Raw genomic sequence first — 23451 nt, 5'->3', positions numbered from 1 at the left:
GAAGTACTGGGAATAAAACCCCCTTCCCCTTTCCTGAGAAGGAACCTCTTCCACCGCCCCAAGGAGGAGGAGGGTGTTTACCTCCTGAATGAGGAGCAGCTCGTGAGAGGGGTCCCTGAAGAGGGACGGGGGGAGTCCGGTGGGAAGGCCGAGAGTTGCAAGGCATAACCTCTCTGTACAACACTCAGCACCCAGCGATCTGAGGTTATGCTCTGCCACTCCAGGAGGAACGGCCATAGTCTGTTCATGAAAGGCTGAGTGAGATCCAAGGAGATGGGGTGAGGGGGTGCCACCCTCGTGCGCACCATCAGAACTGCTGCTTAGCGCCTTTCTGCGGCCCTTGTTGGGAGCCTTCGGCAGGGCCTTTGTGGTCCCAACGGTTTGGGTGTCGGAAGCGGTCTCGACCCCTTCTTGCTTGGGTGGGTCTGGGAGGTGGTCTAGGCGGAGGCTGTTGTCGTTGTTGCCTTGGGGGGGGGGGGCGCAGTCTGCCTTGACGCCTTGCGGCTTGTGGCACGTTTAGGCCTAGAGATCTTAAGGTGGCCCTGGAGTCTTTTAAGGCGTGCAACTTCTCATCAGTCCTGTCTGAGAGGAGGCCTGCTCCAATGAATGGCAGATCCTGTATGGCCTGCTGCACTTCTGGAGAAAGGCCAGAGGATTGTAACCAGGCCGCCCGGTGCATGACAATGCCAGAGGCCATAGCTCTCCCTGCAGCGTCCGTGGCATCACTGGCCGATTGTAGGGCGGCATTTGCGACCAAGGAATCTTCCTGGACTAGTGTGTTAAAGTCCATTACCATATCCTGGGGAAGGCTTTGGACAAACCACTGGAGGGAGGACCATAAATTTAGGTTGTAGCGCCCCAGCAGCGATTGGTAATTAGCCATGTGGAGCTGTAGTGCTGTTGTGGAGTAGACCTTCCTCCCAAAAAGATCTAGCTTTTTGTTTTCATTTTTTGGAGTATTTGCCTGGTCACCCTGTCTGTCCCGCTGGTTCACTGCATCCATGACCAAAATCCCCGGGGCGGGGTAGTTATAAAGATATTCAAAATCTTGCGGTGAGACATAGTACTTTTGCTCCGCTGTCTTAGAAGTGGGTTCCACCGAGGCTGGGGTCTCCCAGAGGGGCTTAACTAATTTAAGAACCCGATCGTGTACCGGGAGTGCAACTCTAGATGGACCCACTGGTCCTACAGTCCCAAAGAGAGGGTCCTCCTCCTCTGATAGCTCCTTAATATCTAATTTTAAATTGTCTGTCAGTCGTTTCAGGAGCTCTTGGTGAGTTTTAAAATCTGGCAGAGGGGTCCTCTGGTCCCTAGCAGTTGTCTCAGCTGGGGATGAAGAGGAAGACTGAGGAATGGGACCCGTGGATGGATCCTCCATGGGATCAGACTCGTCATCCGAAGAGTTCCCCATATCTAATTGGCTTTGGGGGGAGAGGGGGAGTGGAGGGTGAGTTCCCATGGACGGAGCTGATCCTGTGCCCTGGGTAGTTTGCTGAGTCCATTGCCAGTAGGGCCATTGCCAAGGTCCCTGTGGCCACATTGGTGCCGGTGCCGGGTATGAGGCAGGTCCTTGTGGTACCGGTCCCGGTACCGGGTATAAGGCAGCCGCTTGGGTGGCAGCGCTGGTGGAGCAGTGCCCCCTGGCTTTGCGGTCTCTGTCCCCCCGCTCCGGAGATGTACTCCGGGATGACCAGGAGCTGTCCCGGCGATGTCTGCGGCGCCGGCGTGGGGGTGAGCGGCTGGAGGAGGTGGAGCACCTCTGGTTTAGTATGGCGCCTTTGAGCTGGAGACCTGAAGCGGTGCTGCTCCAAAGTGCGCCCCTTATGCTGCCGAAGGGTCGGTCGGTGCCGTGTACTCCAGTGCCTGCGCCTGCACCGGGCTGCGCGTCGGGGATCTGGAACCTCTGCGGTCTCGACTATGCCTCTGGGTACAGAGGAGCGAGTGCTGCCATAGTCGGGGGCATCAGTCGGTGCTGAGCTGCTCGGTGCTGCGGGCCGCACTGGACTGAGGGCTTCGCGGTGGCTGTAGGAGCGGGAGCGACGCCTTTCTCGTACAGGGTGTTGGGCTTTATATCGCGGCAGGCTGTAGACCGGGGATCTAGACCAGTGCCAAGAGGATTTGGTCCTTTCAGGCACCGGGATCCGTGTCGGGCTCCGTGCTGGGGATCGGGAGCGTCGTTCGCGCATTGGTACCGAGGGTGCCTGTACCGGGATCAGTGACGGAGATCGGTGCCGGCTGTGTCTTGGGGAGTGTGACTGTCCAAGTGAGTGGGACCGGTGCCGGTTGTCTCTAGGAGAACAGGACCGCCTGAGGGAGTGGGACCTGTGCCAGGAGGGAGATCAGTGCTGGGTGTGATTGCTTGGCGAGTGCACTGGGCTGCGCACCGTAGAATGTCCCGTCTCTCCCGTCATCGCCGGTGCCGAGGTATGGGCAGGAGAGCAGTGCCAGGATTCAAAGGACCGGCCACCATCAGAGGCGGAGCTGCGGTGTCTCCGCCTGGAACCTTGCGACCGCCATGGTGTCGGGGCTCAACGACCTTTGGTCGGAGCTAGGAGGGGAGCTGTCGCTGTCCCTCCTCAACCATCTGGGGGGAGACCTCGAATCCCGTCTCCGTCACCCACCGGGGTAACCCAGCGCGGGTTTACCCCGAGATGCTTTTCCCAGAACCTTTGGCTGAGGGGGGGACGGAGGCGTGGGCATGCCCATGAGGGCGCGTGACGCCGCAAACACCTCTGGTGTTGACGGTCCCTGCAGGGGCACTATCCCACCCCCCGGGGTCGGGGGAGGCTTCCTGCATGGAGATGCCGGTGCCGGTGGGATCTCAATGGCACGTGGCTGGGGCATCTCCTGAATCACCCCCTGCTGTACCGGTCGCAGGGGGGAGTCCATAGACACGGCCTCGGGCCGCTTCTTCCTCTTTGGTACCGGTTTTTGTGCCGGTACCGGTGCCGGTGGAGCGCTCTGCACCAACGACACGCTCGGTGCTGCCGGAGACTTGGAGGGTTCGGAGTCAGGTCGGAGCGCTGACTCCATTAACATTGCCTTCAGGCGAGCATCCTGCTCCTTTTGTGTCCGGGCTTTGAAGGCTTTACAAATCTTACATTTCTCCTTGCGATACAGTTCCCCGAGGCATTGAAGGCATCTGTCATGGGAGTCACTGACCGGGAAGGCCTTCGCACAGGTTGCGCAGGCTTTAAACCCCATCGAGCCCGGCATGACTCAGTCCAAGCCCCTAAGGGCTAATGCCTACTACTTAACACTACTATTGTCTTAACTCTATAAACAACTTAACACTAATCTAACTATTGAACTAACGATAACAATGAAAACAGGGGTTGCTGCTTGCTTGTTGATAGCAAGGGGCAAGCATTCCAGCTACCGTCACAGGCGGAAAGAAGGAACTGGGGGCCCGCAGGGTCGGTGGCGCCATATATACCGCGGTATGAGCGCGGCACTCCAGGGGGCGCCGGAGCTGGCCCTGCGGGGTTTGCTAGGGCAAAAAAGCTTCCGGAGACTTGTGCACGGGGCGCGCACTGACCTATATTGGAATGCATATGAGCAATCACTCGAAGAGAGAACTATCTGCTCCTCTGACCCCTGCAGTGAGTTATCTGGGCATATAACAGTTGTTAATGAATTGATCCCTGAGGAAGGGATATATCAGTTCTGCCCTTTCACACGTGGGAAGCTCAGACGCAGAGTAATTAAATGGTTGGTCAAGGTCTGACAAACAGAACCTTTATCTTCTGAGTCCCAGTCAAGTGCTTGAACCACAAGACCATCCTTCTCTCAGGATGCTGTCAGGCATAATTCAATCCTTTGTGACCCTCAGAAGGAGGGGATAGCAAGGTACAAACAGTTCTTCGGTAATTGTAATTCTCTGAAGTCCTGGTGCTAGTAGTGGAGTATTCCTAGTGTAGAGCACTTTCTGTGTGGCTTACTTGTTGGTGTTGGTGTCTGGAAGCAGCTGATTTAGGGCAGAGCAGTACATGCTGGCTCGTTATGGAACTTCTGCATTGCCGTAGGTTGCCAATACACCCTCGCAGTCTAAACCGTTAACTGTATTAAAGTTTAGAAAGACGGGTGCCGGCCAATGTCAGTCACTGTGTGATCCAGGCAGCTGGAGGCTGCAGTAGTGTGCTGTAGTGTGTGATGTCAAAGCTGGCCACTGGGACTATGCAAAATATTAGCACCAATCCGAAAACAGACAGCACTCCCCTGACTTAGACTTGAAATGACTAAGGTGTGCAACTCTCCAAGAAGATCCAGGCTGGCCAGAACCCTCCCTTACCCCATACAGGTCTCCCACCCACTGTGGCACCTGGGCAGACCCTTCCTCCCACTGAGATCTAGTCACCTCACTTCCTGTTAGCCTGATAAGTGGGAAGTAGTTCTCTCTCTCAACGAGACTTTTAGAGGTAGCTGGTTGGACACTTCCCCAGCTCAACATCTTTGTGAGTGGTGAAGACGTGTCCCCAGCCCTTCAGTGGAGCCTGCTGCTGGCCTGTTCACCTCCCATTTCCCCATTTGGGAGCTTTAGTACCAAGAAACCCTCCTCAGCACAGTTTGCTTCTTATTTTGCAACCGTACAAGAGAGTCCTGTAAGTATGTTTACACTGCAGGCGGAAGGGGTGATTACAATATGTGTATATGTTCCCCAAATAGCACTGATCTAGCTAGCTCAAGTAACAATACCACAGAGTCCTGGGCATGCAGAGTTCACTGCTATTGTTACCCAAGCTAGCTTTGATCTAGATAGCTCAGATATGGCTACATGTGCTACAGTCACAACTCCTGATTGCAGCGTGGACAGACCCTAAGAAGAAAGTTGGTAAGTTGGGGAGGATTCAGAGAAGAGCCATGAGAATGATTAAAGGATATGAAAATGTGCCTTGTAGTGATAGACTCAAGAAACTCAATCCATTTAGCTTCATGAAAAGAAGGTTAAGGGGTGACTTGATCCCAGTCCATAAGTACGTACATTGGGGAAAAATAGTCGATAATGGGCTCTTCATTCTAGAAGAGAAAGTTATAACATGAGTCCATGGCTGAATTCAAAGCTAGATAAGTTCTGACTGGAAATAAAGTATAAATTTTAAACGGGGAAAGTAATCGATCCTTGGAACAACTCACCCAGGGTCGTGGTGGATTCTCCATCACTGACAATTTTTACATCAAGATTGGATGTTTTTCTAGAAGATCTGCTCTAGGAATTGTGGGGAAGTTCTGTGTCCTGTGGTCTACAGGAGGTCAGACAAGATCAACCCACGGCCTGGAGGCCACTTGTGGCCCAGTCAGCGCACAGTTGCAGCCCATGTGATACCTCACGGCCCTACAGGTAGTATGTATATTGTGTGCATGCGACCCACGTAACACAGAGAGAGGTGCATATGCATACCCACAATGGTAAGTAGGTTGAGAACCACTAGACTAGATGATCACAATGGTTCCTTCTGGCCTTGGAATCTGTGAGCCTATGAAACTGCGTGCTAGCTGCTCACAGGTGACACAGCTACGCTGAGTTAGAGTGGGCTACAGACGCATCTGATCAGACATATTCCACCTGTTCCATATGTTCATCATAGGGTATGTCTCAGAGACAAAAGTTTTACTCCCAGCTGTGCCTGAAATAACCTTATACAAGCTCTGGGTTATAATGGTTACCCCTCCAGCAATATGACCCCTTGGCTACTAATAAGAATGGTGAAGTGCACAGGAACATTAAAAGCTGTCAGTGGAAGATGTGTGACAAGAATTCATGGGTTATGGATGTGCAATTTGATGCACCTTCTGCTGGACTAAAGGGGATCATGTGGAGTAGCCCATCTCTCGTACTTTGCTTCGCCCAAATTGTGTGATAGACGGACCTATCATTGCAAGACCGTTGGCAGCAGAGACCAGAATTGTGCGTTGGCAGCACTGCAAAAGGCATCCACAGAGGAAGGGACCCTCTGTGCAGGGGTATTGCCTGCAGGCTCAGGGACACACGGGAAGTGTCCTGGATGGAGAATTGAGCTGAAGAGATGGAAGGTGACAATTTTATTTATTTTCTTATAATTAAGAAACATAAAATCCAACTGGCTCTGCCTAACTGGTCAGTTTACAACCTTCTAAACTATTCATCTTAATGAGTTCACTTAAAAAACTTTGGAAATCTTGTTCCACTTCACTGCCCATAACTGGGGGTAGAATGTAGTGGATATGTAACAACAAAGGTTACACTTTTTGATTTAATGCAATGTGTAACAGTGACAGAAGGCTCTTTGCAACTATGTTTCTGCTTAGAAAAAGTGCAGTCTAACTCACCCTATTGAGATCTAACTTACCTCCATGTATTTCCTGTGTTGTACTTCGACATTAAACCATGGTATCATTTCGGAAGGTCCGCGCTGCATGCTCTTTGTTGCACAAAAGGCTTTATGCAACATGGAAGTGAAAGATCCAGTGACCTAACCTACTGAGAAGCATTGCTTTTGTGCCAGGGGACATTGCTTAGTTAATCCTAACATCACAGAGACGCAAGAAGCTCCAGGCAGTTCCACTGCAATGGTTGGGGATTCTGACTCATCCTGCTCATGTGTGACAAATGAACAGGGCTGCCAGAAATTCTCAGTCATTAGTCTGGCCACCACCATGTGAAAGTGTCGATAGGAAGCTAAATTTCTGACAACACACCATTATTTTACAAATTAAATAAACACACACCTTGGCAAAACCATGAATGCAGGTGAGAGAGGATTCACATTAATAACGTATTATCTGACCAGTGGCCCTAATTAATATGTTGACTGCTTATTCATGAATAAAGGGTTTGCTTGGAAAAATATATATAAACTCTCAACCGCCTCTTGAACTCTTCCTCCTCATTACAATGTGATCGTTTTATTTACATCATAAAAACAAAACACACTGAGATATGCTGTTTTAAGCTTACGCCTTTACGTAGTACTAGTAGTTGAAAGCCTGTGCTGTCATAAAGTAATCCACCATCTGTGTCTTCCTGGTACAGACAATTAAACTGTTGCATGCAAATTAGCTGTAGAGTAAGGGTGGTGATTGGTTCAGTTACCTCACAACTACCCTACATGCATTTGCTATGTTGTAATAGTTTGTCTACTTTATGTAACCTTTATATTTACAACAGACACATTTGTATCATAATTACAGGAGGTGCAGACTAAAACATACAGCTTTCAAGAATAAAAGCTTGCGCTGCTCAACAGATAAAGCAGCCCAGAATACAAACGCAGATGTGTGGCAGAGCAGCAATGAGGTTTTGTTGGTAAGCATGTGGAACCCTTGATGAAGAGATAATGAGTCACTTGTCCATATTTTATACACTGGACTAAGAGTCTCAGAAATTATCTTTCTCCTTATTACCAGTTCTGCATAGTGTCATGGAAGGGCAATTTGTTTTTGGTTTTTTTCTTTCATGAGAGCCATCTGGTGGCTGGTTTTCATGAAGGAAGTCACTGCTTATCTGTGAGGGAGGCTCTGTGGTTAATAGATTTGAAGGCCAGAAGTAGCCCCTATGATCATCTAGTCTGACTTTCTGTGTAACTCAGGCCAGAGAACCTCACCCAGGAAACTCTGTATCAAGCCCACAACTTCTGTGTGAATCTATGACACTATGGACTGGTCTCGGTAAGAGGTTGTGTCACCACCTGCCCTGTGACCGTAGGTGCTCCTGTGCTGTGCAGCTTTGGCTCAGAACCCTGACACCAGCAGCCTGCTCACAGCATGATAGCCTCAGCCTGTCTTCTGCCAGCCTGGCTACTTCTTGTAGGGTGACACCAAGAGCTTCTCCAATCCTGAGGTTTCCCAAAACCATCTCCTCTGCAGTGCCCAGTCCCTCTCATTAGACCCTCACAGAAGTTATCAAGTTTGCTGCCTCCAAAGAAATAGAGCACACGCCAGCTCTTGGCTTGGGTGAAGATGGTTTTGTAATAAATAAGAATAAGTTTATTAACTAAGAGCATAGGATTAAGTGATTTCATGTGAGAATGAAAGAGCTAGGAAAGATTGGAAACAAAACATTCTTTCTAGGGACTACAGATTAATTCTAGCAAGTTAAAATATTAGCCTGAGCAGTTTCCTTACTTATATCGAGTTATCAGTGTCCCTAGTCTTCCAGACCTGGGGACTCAACTGTCATAGGCTTGAAGGGTGCTGTACCCCATCGTCCCCTCAGTGATGGGTGACAGAATGGCTTGCCTTTGCTTATATTTCTCCATAGTCTATTGTCCTTGTTTCTAGAGCCAGGAAGGCCTCCAGTGGGTGCAGGCTCCCTCCCCCATCATGATTGTTAAGCAGTCTTCCTCCTGGCTCAGTTACCTTAATGGCTTTGTTTACCAACTATGTAGATGTACTTTTCATTGTTCTCTGAGGTGTTACCTGGCTCAGTTTACATTGGAGACACAGGGAAACAGGCAAAACACCATGTCTTTGTTTAGGACAGGCTGGGCTTATGCACTGCTTGCCAAACACCTTTTAATAACATGTTTCCATCACACATCTATAATTCTTTATACACTGCCCTTCCATAGATCACTCAGTAACGTCAGTGAGCAGCATGTCACATGACACTCTTTAGATACGATTATGACAGCAGAGCATTGGGGAAAGGAGTATGTCAGGCCTGATGTGAGTTATGTTATAGTGTGTCCTCTCTCTGTGGGCATTGAGATACTCCCTGGGTCACAAAGCTATAGTAGCTCTCTAAGAAAGACAGTCAGTCTTATCTTAATGCCTTCCCGTGATGGAGACTCCACCAGGTCCCAAGGTAGGTTATTCTAGTGCAGGGAGCTCATAAAACAAATGAATTTTGATGTTACATTCGGTAAGAGAGGAGGCTGCTGTATTGAGGGTATTCTTTAGTCCTGGATTGAGTTACTCTAAATAAAGCTGCCCTAGCACTCCCAGTCTGCTGCCCCGGAGTGCTACAAAATTAGATCCTGCTTTCAGTCGAGCTCAACAGGCAGGCTAATGTGTGGGTCCGAGGGATGGCTTGGTTCCTTTGTGTATGTGTTGGGAGTCATCGTGATGGCAGGGGGTCAGGAATGGTCCCTGTGCAGTGCTTTGCCTGTGAGGACTTGCTGGTGCCCAGAACTGCTAAACGCTGCTGCTGAGTACACCTAGTGAAGGAGTCATTACATGTTGGCATCTGGTGAAATTTTGTAGGCCAGGATGGCTACCAAGCACCTTATTCTCTTGCCTTGTGTCTCATTTAAGTATCTGCATCCTACACTCTCCAGAGCTCCCATTTTGGGATCAGACCACCCCTGCCCCAGACCTTGCTCTGCACCCTAGGCAGTGCTGGCTCCCCCACATCTCTCAGCACTGGGTAGACTCTGGTTTCAGGGCCATTGAGAATGTTAAGTATCAAAGCGTGTGAATTAATGCACATGGGAAGATTTTCCTCCAGATTCCCGTTCCACATCACGTGTACAATTGAATCAAGGGCTTGGCAGAAATCCTTGTTTGTAGCCTAGGCAGCTGTGGCTCCTGAACTTCATTGCACTGTCTGACTGTCACTAGCAGGGTTAGCATTCATTCTTGTCCTTTCATGCTACCTTCCTTGTGGCCTCACCTTCTGAGAATGTTTCCATTTCCCACAGCTTGGCTGCTCTTTTTAGAGGTAGCCGAACATAAATAGGCAGAGCGCTTATTGGCTCAAGGCTCTTGTGGTAAGGTATTGAAAGAGGTTGCTTCTTGTTTTGCTTAGTAAATGAGACTTCTCTACCTTCTCTATAGTCACTATTTATGGGGGACACAATCTTAGCAAAGCTCTTTCTGGTAAGTTGGCATTAGCAGGGCCCTTTGCAACTTCTGGAGGACTCTGGTAAGTAACTTTGGCAACCTTACCCCTGAGCACATTGATCCATTTTTCTTCCTGTGTGTTTCCTGTGTTGATATTGTACCCTGTGGACAGCACCCGGGGTGGGGATGGCACTTTGCAGAGAGAATGAAGCTGCTGCACTGGATTCTCTGCCGTTTTGCATGTGCTGCAGGCAGACATCTACACCAGTGCAAAGTGGGGTGAACCGCTGCTATTTTGGCACTGGTACAGATACAAATGAGGACAAGGCCGAGGACAGTCAGGCCCACGCTCCTGCCCTGAGGAGCTGCAGGCTGGACAGGACCTGAGATCACTCAATGAGAGCAGAGGTTAGGCCAGGAAAGGGCGTGGCGGAGGCCAGCTGGCACAGTCCCATTTGGAGGTTGGTTGTGCTGTCGTGTTTCCTTCCCCTATTGGCTACAAAACTTGATGTGGGAGGGTTCCTGACGGAATGGAAAGGCATGAGGGAGGGGTTGACAGAAGAACAGGAGGGCTGCATGTTGTACAGGCCCAGGGAGGACATTGCAGTCACAGGGAGCAGAGCTGCAGTAATGGTTTGTGGCTCCATTACTCCAGCTTCACATTGGTGGAACAGAGGAGAAAATCCAGCCCCCTTGAGTGACTGACTGTTTCCTCCTGTGGGCAGTGTCACATCAACAGCACATGCAGGTGGTGGATCAAATCCAGTTCCTGGCTGCCTCTCATCCGTTTAGCAGTACAGTACAATGCAAAATCAGAGAAGAGGCTTCTCCCAGCCTGCAGCACCAGAACTGGCACTAAACCACTTCATAAACCTGCTTTATGACTTGGGCAGGTGTGGCAAGGATATAAGGCAGGGCTGAGTGAAGGTGGTAGGGGAGGAGTACTGTGGGGCAGTGTTGGGCAAGGTGCATGTTGGGGAAACACTGGATGAGGCCAGTGATTCAAGGCAGTGCTGGGGAATATGCTGGGGAGGTGGGTGAAATATTTGTTGCCAGGAGTGTTTTACAGTGTGAATGGTCTTTCGCTGTTCTGTGGTTGGGGGCAGTGAGGTACTCATCACATGGTCTTTGCTGGTAGCACTGGGTCTCTTCCTTGCAGACTCTAGGCTTCAGCGTGTCTCTTTTTAAACAAACGAGTGGCTTATAACCTTACATTGAAAGATACGCTTTTTAAACCTTAGGAAATCCGCAACATTCATAATGATGAACTAATGGGCATTCGAAGAGAGGAGGAAATGGAAATGTCTGACGATGAGATAGAAGATCCGTCAGAGACGAAAGAAACGGAAGAATCAGGTACAATCATTTGCTATGGATTATAAATATGTCTGCATGTTGTCTGAAGTGTGTGTGTGAATTTCCTGGGGAGCCCCTGAAATTACTGGCTCAATTCCCCAGCTAGGAACCTATCACCTAGTCCAAACTATTGAGCTTCAACTGCAATTTTCTACAATTGGATTTAGAAGCCCAGAATCTCCGGAATATTGGACTCTGGGCTTTTGTTATCCCTGGGATAGTATGCTTCACATTCCTGGAGAATAGAAACAGAAGAACTGCCAGACTGGACCAAAGCCAAGGTCCATGTAGCCCAGTCTCCTGTCTCTAGCAGTGGCCAGCACCATGTGCTTCAGAAGGCAGTGTCAGTATAAGAAACTTGCAGTAGCAGAGGTGGGGTAATCCCCCTCCCCATGAGGTCTCATTCTAATTCCTAATAGTCAGAGACTGGTTTACACACTGAAGCAGGAGGTTTTATAGCCATTCAAACAGTTAGTTAATATTAATTATAACAACTCTGGATACTCTTGTTAGTCTCACAAATGTCCAGTTCCTCTTGGAATCTTGCTAAATTCTTGACCTCAATAACACCCTGTAGCAGTGAGTTCCACAGGATAACCAGACTGTGAGAAAATATACTACTTTTTTTGAATTTTGAATTTGACACCTTGGAGTGTCTCATTCGTGTGTTATGAGGCAGGAAGAACAGAAGCTCCCAGTCTTCCTTCTCTAAACTAATTATTATTTATATAGTTTTATCATGTCCCTGCTTATTTGTCTCCTGACCTTTTCAGTGTCTCTTACAAGAGTTTTCCAGTATCTGGATCATACTTGCTGCCCTTCTCTGTGCCCCGTCTAGGCTGACCGATTTACATAATGCTATTAGACTATCTTTATTATTCAGGGGCAGTGCCAACCTCTTCCCGGTGGGGGCGCTGTGGTGGGCTAGACAGAAAACTGAGCAGGCTGCACCCCACTCACCACAAGGCCCTGCTCCTCTCTGTGGTCCTGCCCATGCTCCTCCTCAGTTAACTGCCTGCCCCACCTTCTCCCCCTCTGAGGCCCCGCCCCGTGGCCAGGTAGGACCTGGAGACTGGAAGCTGGAGTTATTAGTGGCAAAAGGGTTAACAGCAGAGTGGCATTTGTCTATGTGCTTCAAGATCTTCCAGCTTTCACAGGTTGTTAATCTGAAACACAAAGCAGAACAACCTTCACCCTCCCTATCTGGGAAGTATTACTAAAACATTTCAGCTAATTTAATTAACTTTTACTCTCAGATCCAACTAGGCCTCAGTCCCTCTTCTTCCCTCCCCTTTTCCCGGAGCAAGTCCCTCTGGTGCCCGACAGTGGCAGCCCTGGCTCCCTCTCCTCCGCAGGCTGTGCTGGACTGTGCCGGGAGTTGGCGGGGCCCGTCCGCTCACCTAGGCATGCCAGGGGGGCACCCACCAGGGCCTGAGTGGAGGTGACGTCCAGTGATGGAGGAGGGGCGGCCACGGAAACTGGACGTCTAGGATCACCGCCGCTGGCCTGGCTGGCGCCCTTCTGGGTCTTGGGGCAGGACAAGGGGCAGTCCCTCCGGCAGTTCCTCCTGCAGTTGCTTCTCAGCTCTCTGTCATCCTTCAATTGCTTGCGGCCCATAAGAGCTCTGGGGCTGGCAGAGCCCTTGGGGAGTAGCGACCAGGGGGATCCAGGAGCTTGAGCCAAAGAGGGTCAGTCTGGGCTGCTCTGGGGAGTTCCAGACCCTCCACCTGCCTTGGGCGGCACACCCCATTGGGTGCGGACACAGGCCGGGGGCTGCTCTCGGACATCCCTGGCTCCCACCCAGGCTTACTTCTGTGCTGCTGCTCCTGGCGGTGCTGTCGTCAGAGCTGGGCAGCTGGAGAGCGGCAGCTGCTGGCTGGGTGCCCAGCTCTGAAGCATTGTCGCCGCCAGCAGCAGCAAAGAAGTATCTGCATTTGACCTTTGCACTGGGGAGATGGCTATGAGGGGTAGGGGGCTAAGGCAAATTTTGGAGGTGGCTATAGCCCCCGCAAGCACCCCTCTAGTGCTACCCCTGGTATTATTCACCTCTCCATTCCTTCATTCCTCCATTCCCACCCTAACATCCTCTTTGCTATTTTGACTGCAGCAGCACATGAGCAGAGGGTTCCATTGAGCTGCCAGCTGGGCTGATAAAGTTAATTTAGAACCCTCCAGGCAGTAAGAGTTATAGCCGAGTGAGATCTCTGCTCTAGTAAAGGTTAAGTAAGACCAGCTTTCAGTTTCAAGGTTGGCAGTGCTAAATGCTCTAAACTTTATACAGTTAATCAGGTTGCCTTGAAATTTAGGGTGCCTCGTGGGAATGCGGGATACAGCCAGTGATCCTTGGGGCCATTTGACCAAGGTAGTCCCGAGATACTGCCCCTGGAAAAAAACAGCATTCTTAAAGTTGACACATTCTGGCAACCTTTTTTGCTCACAGATAGAGCTCAAACCAGGGCTCAGATCTTGGCACCAGGGTCTCTTATACTTGAAGGTTACCCCAAAAAAGGGCCACGGCATCCACCAGTCCTGTGGGAGAAACCAAATGTAAATATTATTTCAAAAAAAGTTTGCTTCTCCAAATGCGTGTGTACCTAATGCATTTACACTGAGCATGTGCAGACTAAGCATCTGGAAGACTAGTACTACCCTACATTACAGGGCCTGGGTGGTTCCGAGGGAGTATTGCGGGCCTTGAACCCAAGACCTGTGCCAGGCACTCTGACTTCAAATCCCACCCAGGGCAGAAATCTGAAGTAAACAGGCGGGTGTGTTGCTCCTATCTGCCTCCATCCATCCTAGGGGGAGAGGGAATCTGAGGACAGCAGACTCAAAAGGTGCTGAAACTGTTTATCAAAACTGACACAAGTAAGTGTTCACTGGAATGGAAGGGGGATTGGCATGGAAGAGTAGGTGGGAATGGGCTAGCAGGATAGGGGTCAGTGATAGGGCGCATATGAGGATTAGGGGAAGTGAGAGGGTAGGGCTCCGACATTGGGAAGGGAAACATTGGTGACAGGATGCTGGGGGAGAATAGTGGCAGCAGTGCCTGGCAGCCCCCCATTCACCTCCCATGTATGTGCCATAATCAGGGGGTGTCCATCCCATCTACAGGTGTGTGATCCTCCTTTTCCAGCCCCCTTCATATGAACCAGGTTCTTGAGGTTCTTGACTATCTCGGTGTGTCTGAGCCCCATTCCTTACTTTCCTGTGTGACTGCCAGCATCTGGGGGCCCTACCTGTCTATGGGGTCTGCCCCCCATCATGTGAGCCAGGTTCTGGGAGGGTTGCCTTTTTGGGAATATCTGCCCTTGCCCCTACCCAGCACCCATGTGAGCTGGGATCTGGAATGCCTTGTCCCTTTAAGGGGATCTGAGCACATCTCTCCACACTGCCCCTCCATGTGACCCAGGATCTGGTGTCCCTGTTCCTTTGGTTGGGGAGATCGGAACTAGCATACCTGGAATAGGCATCGCTGCTGGGGAGCAGGGTGAGGGAAAATCCCTGACATGAATGGAGCAGTTTACACATCTGACAGCTATTGTTTCAGGCTGCTTTCATCTCCGCTGGCTATTCTCTCTCAGTTGAGAACATCTTGTTGGGAGGACTAGGCCATTTCATGCCTCTCTGAGCCTGCTGTGCTGCTGATAGATGTGTAGAGCCCCACCCCATAAGTCTCCCTCTGATGTCATAGATCAGCTTTCTACTTAAAGTAAAAACAAACAAATTTAATTTCTGCAGGCATAAGCTTTCGTGGGCTGTAACCCACTTACAGCCCACGAAAGCTTATGCCTGCAGAAATTAAATTTGTTAGTCTTTAAAGTGCTACAGAACTCTCGTTGTTTTTTGCTGTATGCAGACTAACACAGCTACCCTTCTGGAACTTCTTAAAGTACTTTTCTAAGTGCTCTAAAATCTGATCAATGATTGGCTTGAAATTTGCTATTCCTGATGGAAATGTAGGGTATGGCTAATGATCCAAATGTCAGGTCATTTGAGCTGGGGGTTCCTGAAATACAAACACCCAAAGGAAAAAACAAAACAGTGTTTCATCAAGTTCTCACATTCTAGCACCTTTGAAGTTTGAAACCCATCCTGAGCAGAAATCTGAGAAAGATCTGTAAACATTTGGGGAAAATCTGCCTCTGCCAAGGTGTGTGTGTGTTTTTGGTTGATTGGTTTGTTTAAGAAATTTAATCTGTGTACAGCAAGCTATCCTAAAGGTGCTGGAAGTGTTTTGGAAAAGAAAAGAAATGACTGACTGCTGCTCACTGGAAGGGGAGAGGGGATTGGAGTGCAAGAGTAGGTGGGAAAGAGGGCTTTGGGTCTGCAGTGAAGGATGGGGGTATAATGGGAATGGGTGAGGGGTTGGGGGTCAGGTAAGAGAGAAGGGATTGGAGCTGGGAGAAGAAAGGAGGGCTTGGAGAATGTGAGGGGGTTGGGGGTTGTCAGCCTTGCATTCTTCCCTTCCCTGTCTGTGCTAGGATCTAGGGGAGCCCTACCCCTCTGCAGGTGTCTAAGCCCCTCTCCAACCCCTCATGTGAGCTGGGATCTGGGGTGGGGAGAACAAAGGTAACAAATTTAAACATCTAAAATCCATAATATGAATAGTCAAGATACACATCACTCTTGTGTGAGGTGGGGGAGCTGGCCAGAGTAGGCTCTGTTTGGAGGGGGCATGGACTGAGTAGACCTGGGGCCTGTCTGGGGAAACCTGGCTGAAGCAGGGGTAGGAATCCCAGCTGGAGGTGGGTAGAGGATGTGACTTGGCCCAGCTGAGTGTGTACCCCAGGTGGGGTGCAGGCCTCCAGTAAACTGCTGCCTGTGATGTGAATATGCAGCAGCATAGGACACGAGACAACAGGGAGCAACTGCCTACATGTTACTGGTTTCTGCAGTATCAGCTCATAATGGTTTAGTGAGGTGGGAATGGGAGGGGGAGCTGGAAATGGTGAGGGGGAGATCTACATGTAGCAGGGAATGGTGGAACTGGGGGTGGAGAAAGAGAGATGCACCAGTCTTTGCTCACATGCTTAAAATTACTCTTAATAAGCCTGTAATAAAACTGTCCAGGTTTTGTGACCTAGAGCATGCATTAGATTTCTCTCACCGGTCTTGTTAGCAACTACACACTGCAAACATTTCCAAGCACAGCCAATATCCCTATTCCACTGTAATGGGACATGCAGAAGGAGGTGGAGCACTGAGGAGTCACGGGCCAACTATTTGTCCTAGTGGAAAGACTGCTACACTGGGACTGTTCCTAGCTCTGCCACAGGCGTTCTGGGTGACCTTGGGCAAGTTACTTCACCTCTCTGTGTCTCATCTGTTAAATGGGGATGATGATGTAAAGTTCTAAAGAAAAGCACTGTGTAAAAGCTAGGTCTTTTGATTATTACCTAGCCACAGTAGCATATCAACTGCAAACCCAGGTAAGAACTACAACTGTCTAAATGATCATTAATTCCTACTGACAAACATTTGTGTTTCTGTTTTAAAAACTAGGAAATTAAAAGGTTAAAAACCTTTGTTAACCCTGAGCTAAGAGTGATATCTCGTGCCCTTCCAGAACATTGAGTTCAGCAAAACTCTTAATTTCTAAAACCCAGGAAAGACAGAGTTAAGGGAAATGTGCACACAACTGTAGTTCTGCCTCTTTGAGTGATGTCCCATAACACACACACTCCCACTCTCCCTCGTCCCTGTAATGGATAGGTGCTACTGGCACTTGCCCTACATTCAAATACTGAGACTACTCCCCTGATAGAATATCACACTTGTAAAACAACAACAGGCGGACAACGTGCTGGGCCGAGCATGCACCCAAGTAGTGGGAGTAAATGGGGAGTCCTGTAAACTGGGACTGTTCCCACACTTCAAGATTCAGGGTTGACTGCCTATAGCACATTGAGAGGGACTGACAAACCAAAGAAGTTTAGAATCAGCTTCTAGTGCCCTGACTGTATTGGAAGGAAGTTATGTGACTCGTCCACGCCATACCCTTCATAGGGCAGCTCAGGAGGGAGAGGACGGTAGCCTGAATTCTGGCCCCTTTTTTTGGCCTGTAATCTGCAAAGATATTCTAGATTTCTGTGCCTCATGCTGGGAGTGTCAGCTTAAATGCACCCTGGCCACCTGAGAAAGTTCCTTTGATTCCCCTCCTGCTAGCAAACATACCCTTTGAGCTGATTGGAATCGATATAGTCGGTCCCCTGGAGAAGAGCACTGCTGGATACTGGTTTATTTTAATTGTAGTGGACTATGTGACTCTGTAATCAGAAGCTATACCATTACACTCCATGAACACCAAAGCAGTTGCCTTTGAACTTTTCAAAATCTTCGCTCAACTGGGGTGCTGCAGGACAGCTTAACACAACAAGGAACAAACTTTATGTCCCAGACGATGTGGCAACTGTGCTATTTACTGAAGATCAAGACCCTTAGGATGTCTGTCTAGCCCTGGCACAAACTAGGCACTGGCTGGGCAGCCGGAGAGCCGTGGCTACTGGCTGGGTGCCCAGATCTGAAGGCAATGCTGCTGCCAGCAGCAGCACAGAAGTAAAGGTGGCAATGGTATATGGTGTATTGCTATTTGCTGATAGCCGAGGACTGGTGAGACTCCGGGATGCTGGATTCCATTCCAGGCTCTGGAGGGGAGTGTGTGCTACGGGCACAGACCCTTCTGTCTCCTCCCCTCCACACCATCCCTTTCCCCCACTCCTGGCTCTTTATTCCAAATCGTTTCCTTGGCCAGTAAGTCCGAGTCTCCTGCCGTCTGGATTCCATGGACCAATTTCCCCCTCCTCTTTCAGACCAGTCTTCTGGCCCTGTGTCTCCACCCCACCCTTGGTCTCCCCGGCTGTTAAAATCCAAGATGTTTCTACTGAGCATGTGCAAACTGCTCTTTCAGACTTATAGCTTTGGCCAGATTTGGGCAGATTTTCATAGGGACAACAGAACACACGTTCCTGACAAAAAGGCCACCTCCTGCGAGATTTCTAGTACTCGTTTCAGAATGTGGGGTGCCAGAGTTGTTCAAATAAAAGGTCATCATAACTTTTTTAACATTGGCAAAAAAACATATTTTCCCCAAGCCTTGTCAGAAACCAATTAACTGCTTGGGGGAGGGGGAGGGGGAGGGACTCAGTCTGGGGAGACACCCGGTATGTAAAATTTCAGCTCAATGTTTGGCAAAATTCTATGCAGTTACAATGGAAGTGTCAGGCAGCCTTAATAATAGATGGTGCTACCAGCCCTGCCTATAGTAACGTTCTTTGTACCTAGAGACTTCAGTTGATACCAAGGTATCATTATGCCAGGTATCACACAGACACATCTGACAAATAGGCCCAGCCCCAAAGAATTTACCATCTAAATAGACATGGCAGACAAAGGTTAGGAGAAAGCAGATTGTATTATCCCCATTTTACAGATGGGGACTTGAGGCCCAGATCCTCTGAGGTATGTAGGCATCAAACCTCCATTGATTTCAATGGGAACTAGGCACCTAAATACCTTTCAGGATCTGGGCCTGAGTGACTGGCCCCAGGTCATGTTCTGGGGCAGAGCTAGGAACTGAACCCAGGACTCTGACTCTCAAGACTGAAAAGGCTATTTTATTTATTTATTTATTTTACCTTTTGTTCCCTGTCTCCATCATTCCCCTAGCCCTGATATCCCAGGCAGAGGCCCTAAAGGAGGAAAATGACAGTTTGCGCTGGCAGCTCGATGCCTACAGGAATGAGGTGGAACTATTAAAGCGAGAGCAGGGGAAAGTGAACAGAGATGAAGACACAACTAGAGAGCAGCAGTTAAAACTCCTCCAGCAAGCTTTGCAGGGAATGCAGCAGGTAAGGCTACTCTTTCCTATAGTTATGACTAAGGATACAATTTACTCACGGATTCCATGACTTTTTGGGAGTTCTGGGGCAGGGTTGGAGTAGCTGTCGGCCCCAGGGACTGGCCACCAAACAGCTGACCAGCAGCCAGCCCCGGGCTCACCTGGAGCAGAACCCCTGGGGCTGGAGCAGCAGTGGTCAGCCCCTGCAGCACCACAGGAGCAGCAACGGGGCTGGAGCAGCAGCAAGCCCTGGCCGCTCTGTTTGTCCCCCCCACCTCCATGGTATTTTTAGTAAGTCAGGGATGGGTCACAGGCTTCCATGAATTTTTGTTTATTGCCCGCAGCCTTTCCCCGATTTGTACTAAAAAATACCCATGACAGAATCTTAAACTTAGTTGTGACCTTGCTAGGAATGCAAAGTGGCCTCGGTTTCTCTCCACAGCTTTAAAACGGAAACAACTATAGACGCACACAAAACCAGTTCCCTTTGTTTCAGCTGGAGCACCAGCTAATAGCTTGGAAGTTTATAGTCAAGTGAAAGCAGCTTTCTGCCATTTCCAAGGTTACAAAAACAGTAGAACTGCTGGGTGGATATGAACTGATGATAATGATCTGGAAGTCTAGTTCTGTTATTTACACATTAATGCCTCCTACATTTATGTCTGAAATGTAGGTGTCTGGAATCCAAAGGGTCTAGTCTTTGCCCCAGCCTGTAACCAGTCCCTTGGGAGTGACCTCTTTGATTCTCTGAACACCAAGGTTTCATACAATTCCATATCTGCCGCAGGAAAAGGAGTCTTCCTCCGCACCACCTTAAAATCTTTAGCTCCGTGGTTAGGGCACTCATCTGGGATGGGAAAGACCCAGTCTTGAATCCACAGTCAATAACAGGGATTTAACCCTGGTCTTCCAGCTACCATGTTAGTGGACTAACCACCAGGCTATAAGATATTCAGAAACAGGGCTCTCCCATGTGAACGCTCTTCCACTTCTATAAGATACAGTCATTGGCCCAGAAAGAGAATATGTGAGACTGATTCTAGCCCAGTGGTTAGGGCACTCGCTGGTGGGGGAACTCCTGGGTTCTAGTCCCAGCTTCATTCAATATCCCACATCCCAGGTGAGGGCCCTAACTGCACTAGCTTCTCCTTGTGCTGTGTTTTGGTGCCTAAATTCCCTAGTGCATCTAGCCAGAAAAATCAAAACAAGACTGTGGAAATGTCAAAATTTTGGCATTTCCAATTTTTTTTCATTTTGACCAAAACCGTTTTCTGCAAGCAACAAGTTCATGAAGTGCTTTGGTCGACCTATATCTGCGTTTTTAGCAAAAAAAAGTTTTAGTCAAAAGATTTCACCCTGCTCTAGTTCCTAGCCCTCATGCTGCAAAGAGAAGCTTGAAAATATGATCCCAGTGCACCCCAAAGGCTGAGGAACTGGAAGGCAAACCCAACATTTATTATTTTTTCAAATCTCATGATTTTTAAGCAAGTCTCATGATTTTAGGTCCTGACTCTTGATTTTAACTGCTCAGAGTTTGCAACGTTGCTTAAGAAGGCTTGTGTTTGTGCTATATAAATAATATCCTAATGTGAAATGTAATAGCTTCTGTCAGTCAAGGTGCTTCACAAATAAGAACTGTGCAGAATAGCCTGCCACAAGTCAGACCCCAGGACCAGCCACCTCAGACATCCCTCACCTTACCAGGCTGTTGGGCCGTTATCGTCCTTTTTAAACTGATACAAGTTACAGAAGAGCAAAGGTCACAAAGGGTCAGAAGCATTAGTAATGCAGCTGATCTTTAAAAGAGTATTAACATTTTAATGACTACTTGTTCCTTGCCTCCCCCACTCGACAAGTTCTCCTTCCTAGATGTAGGGAATCTTGGATCTGCTGCTGCTCTCTTCTTGCTTCAGCTGTCAGGCTCCGGAGGCAGCAACTGCTGCAGTAGAGAAACACTGCTTCTGTGGGAAGACGATCAGGAGAGCTAAGGGACAAGTAACCACAGGCCCTTGAGTCAGGACCCCTCCTCAGCCCCCAGCTAGCCTGCAGGAACCAGCGATAGGCCCCCAATGTGGCACACACTTTAATCCAACTCCTGCAATCTCCCAAGTGAGCTGTGCTGGAGGAATTGAGAGCATTCTGTGGCTGGCTAGATACCAGGAAGAATTCCCCAAAAGCTAAAAGATGTTTGTTTCCTGTAGAAAGACAAAGCAATCTTATTATAAATCAGTCTTTGGAGGTGCCCCATGTTAGTATTGCTATGAGGAGATGTTAATTGTTCTAACTTGTAGCAAAATATGTTGTTGTTTCATTCATTATTCTGTGGGTGGAGGAGGAAAAAGTGCTCTCAAACTAGACAAATGGGTCATGTTAGGCATGGAAAAATAGCTAACCTACAACATAACTACACAAAAAGGGATTGAACATTTGCCTGGTGTTCCTGAGAAACACAGTTGCTTTTGAACATTTTCTTTCATGCAGACTTGTAGTTTTATTTCATTTTTATAGTTGCTCATTTGGAATTATGTACAGTTTTACAAATCACCATTATGCATGTTCCAGAAATATAAACTAATTACAAAAGGTAACTCATCACTCTTGATTTTTTAGAAGAACATGCAATAACAATAGTCGTCATGGTGTTTTTCTGTTAGTCATGATAAAAAAAAGTACAGGACGTACCAGCCTACACAACTTGAGATATGCTGTTTCTGGGTATTTTCTTGAGCTGCAAGATAATTCTGCCTTACCTCATATTAACAAATCAAGGCATGTTTTTTATATTTAGCAATATTCAAAGAAGTTTGTCACATGCTAAGGGATTTTGTGGGAACTTTTCCTTTTATATATGCAAACTTTTAAAACGTTCTGAATTTGACCCATGTCTTTGTCTAAGAGTTTTACTCATTCCATTTTCTTTAAAACGCCAATGTGTGAAAGTCAGGCTGTGGTCTGAATTTCTTTTCTCTTCTAGCATCTTCTGAAATTGCAAGATGAATACAAAAAACGAGAAGCTGAGCTAGAAAAAGTGAAGGAAGACAAAGTACAAATGGAAACGTTGTTAAAAACCCTTAAGGAGCAGGTATGTACAGTCTGGGCCTCCAGGCTTCTGTAAGAGGTTTCAGTAATAGACTGTGGCTGCCCTTGTAGCCTTTGGACATCATAGTTCATTCTGTGTGCAGCACAAGGTATGGGGGTGCAGGATACGCTCTTGGCTGGCTTGTGTGGCAGTGGTCTGTTTTGTTTGAAGAACTGGCAGACTCCTAAAGCATTTTGCTGCCTGTAAGACCGCGTCCGATGCGGCCTGGGCATTGCGGCCCATCCTCGGGCCCAGGCTCTGAGGAAGGCCACTGCACCTTCCAAAAAGGAGAATGTTAGTGTTTCTCACAAGCCTTAGTCCTGGCCCTCCGGCAGGGTGGACTGTGAAGCAGTCTATCGCCCCGGCCCTCAGGCAGGGCAGGCGGGCAAGCCAGCAGTCTATCGCCCCGGCCCTCAGGCAGGGCAGGCGGGCAGCGGCTCCACTATCCCTAGCGGTACGGAGGAGTAGGTTCTCCTGGGGTGGCTAGGGAAGGGGGGAGGGGGATGCAGGCCCACCCGTCTCCACTGTGTCCCAGCCCAGGGCCTTAGCCGTGGCAAAGGCGTTGCCACTGAGTCGGCGGGGCTCCTGCCGCAACACGCCGATGGAGCCTTGCCCCTGTCTCAGCCACGGTTAAGGCTGTCTCTGGGCCACTTCCTCCCCATATCCCCAGGTACCTGTATCTGTTGGATCCTCGGGGTCACTGGGGTACAGGCCTGCGGCAGGCTCGCCAGTCCCTCTTCGTCCACTGGGGGCAAGGCGGGGAGCTCCTTGGCGGAGGGCAGCTCCTTTAGATCGCAGGGTTCCTGGGGTTCCTTGGCAGAGGGCAACTCCTCCAGGTCACAGGACTATGGGATTTCAGCCTCAGGCAGCTCCTCCAGGTCAGGACCGGTCTCTGAGGGTATCTCCCAGCCCTCAGGCTCAAGGGGTCTCGGTCCAGTCGCTGGGGCCCAGGGGTCCTGTCCTGTCTTTGGGGCCTAGTGGCCCAGGCCAGTCTAGGGGGCCTGGAGGCCCTATCCAATCCTTAGGGCTTGGTCGCTTAGGCTATTCCCGGGGCCTCTGCTCTGGGAGGCACTTGCTTGGGGCAGCGGCCCGGCTGGGTTCAGGCCTCTGCTGCAGCCGTCGGGACAGCACATCTGCCTCCGGCAGCAGCCTGTTTCCTACTGACCTGCAGGGCCTGCTTTTTGTACTCCCAGCCCCGGCGGAGGCTCCGCCCCTCTGTGGCCAGATTGGCCGGTCGCTTGGACCTATCCCTGTCCGGCTCCCGGGCAGACTGGACTGCTGGCCCTTTCCCTGTCTGCTCTGGGCGTTGGGGCCCTTCCTCGGGCCCAGGCTCTGAGGAAGGCCACTGCACCTTCCTACACTGCCACATTTATCAATGTGGGCTTTGTAGATATTTTGGAGCTTGAACCATTGCATG

At 49.4% G+C, this 23451-nt stretch overlaps 1 protein-coding gene across 4 annotated transcripts in view; it reads left to right on the top strand.

The window, feature by feature from the left end:
* Nucleotides 1-23451, top strand: part of ENOX2 (ecto-NOX disulfide-thiol exchanger 2) — a 149942-nt gene that overhangs the window by 97412 nt on the left and 29079 nt on the right. For all 4 annotated transcript variants that reach the window (XM_067548479.1, XM_067548477.1, XM_067548478.1 and 1 more), the window contains 3 exons: nucleotides 11001-11115; nucleotides 18784-18965; nucleotides 21930-22037. In XM_067548479.1, coding sequence (XP_067404580.1) covers nucleotides 11001-11115; nucleotides 18784-18965; nucleotides 21930-22037 — 405 coding nt within the window. The remainder of the gene's footprint in view (nucleotides 1-11000; nucleotides 11116-18783; nucleotides 18966-21929; nucleotides 22038-23451) is intronic.

This window comes from Emydura macquarii, unplaced genomic scaffold (genome assembly GCF_026122565.2).
Source record: "Emydura macquarii macquarii isolate MOO-44397 ecotype Brisbane River unplaced genomic scaffold, CSIRO-AGI_Emac_v2 contig_1253, whole genome shotgun sequence".
Classification (NCBI taxonomy): Eukaryota; Metazoa; Chordata; order Testudines; family Chelidae; genus Emydura; species Emydura macquarii.
Note: the sequence above shows the minus strand (reverse complement) of the source record. Positions and strands in the feature narration are given on the sequence as shown.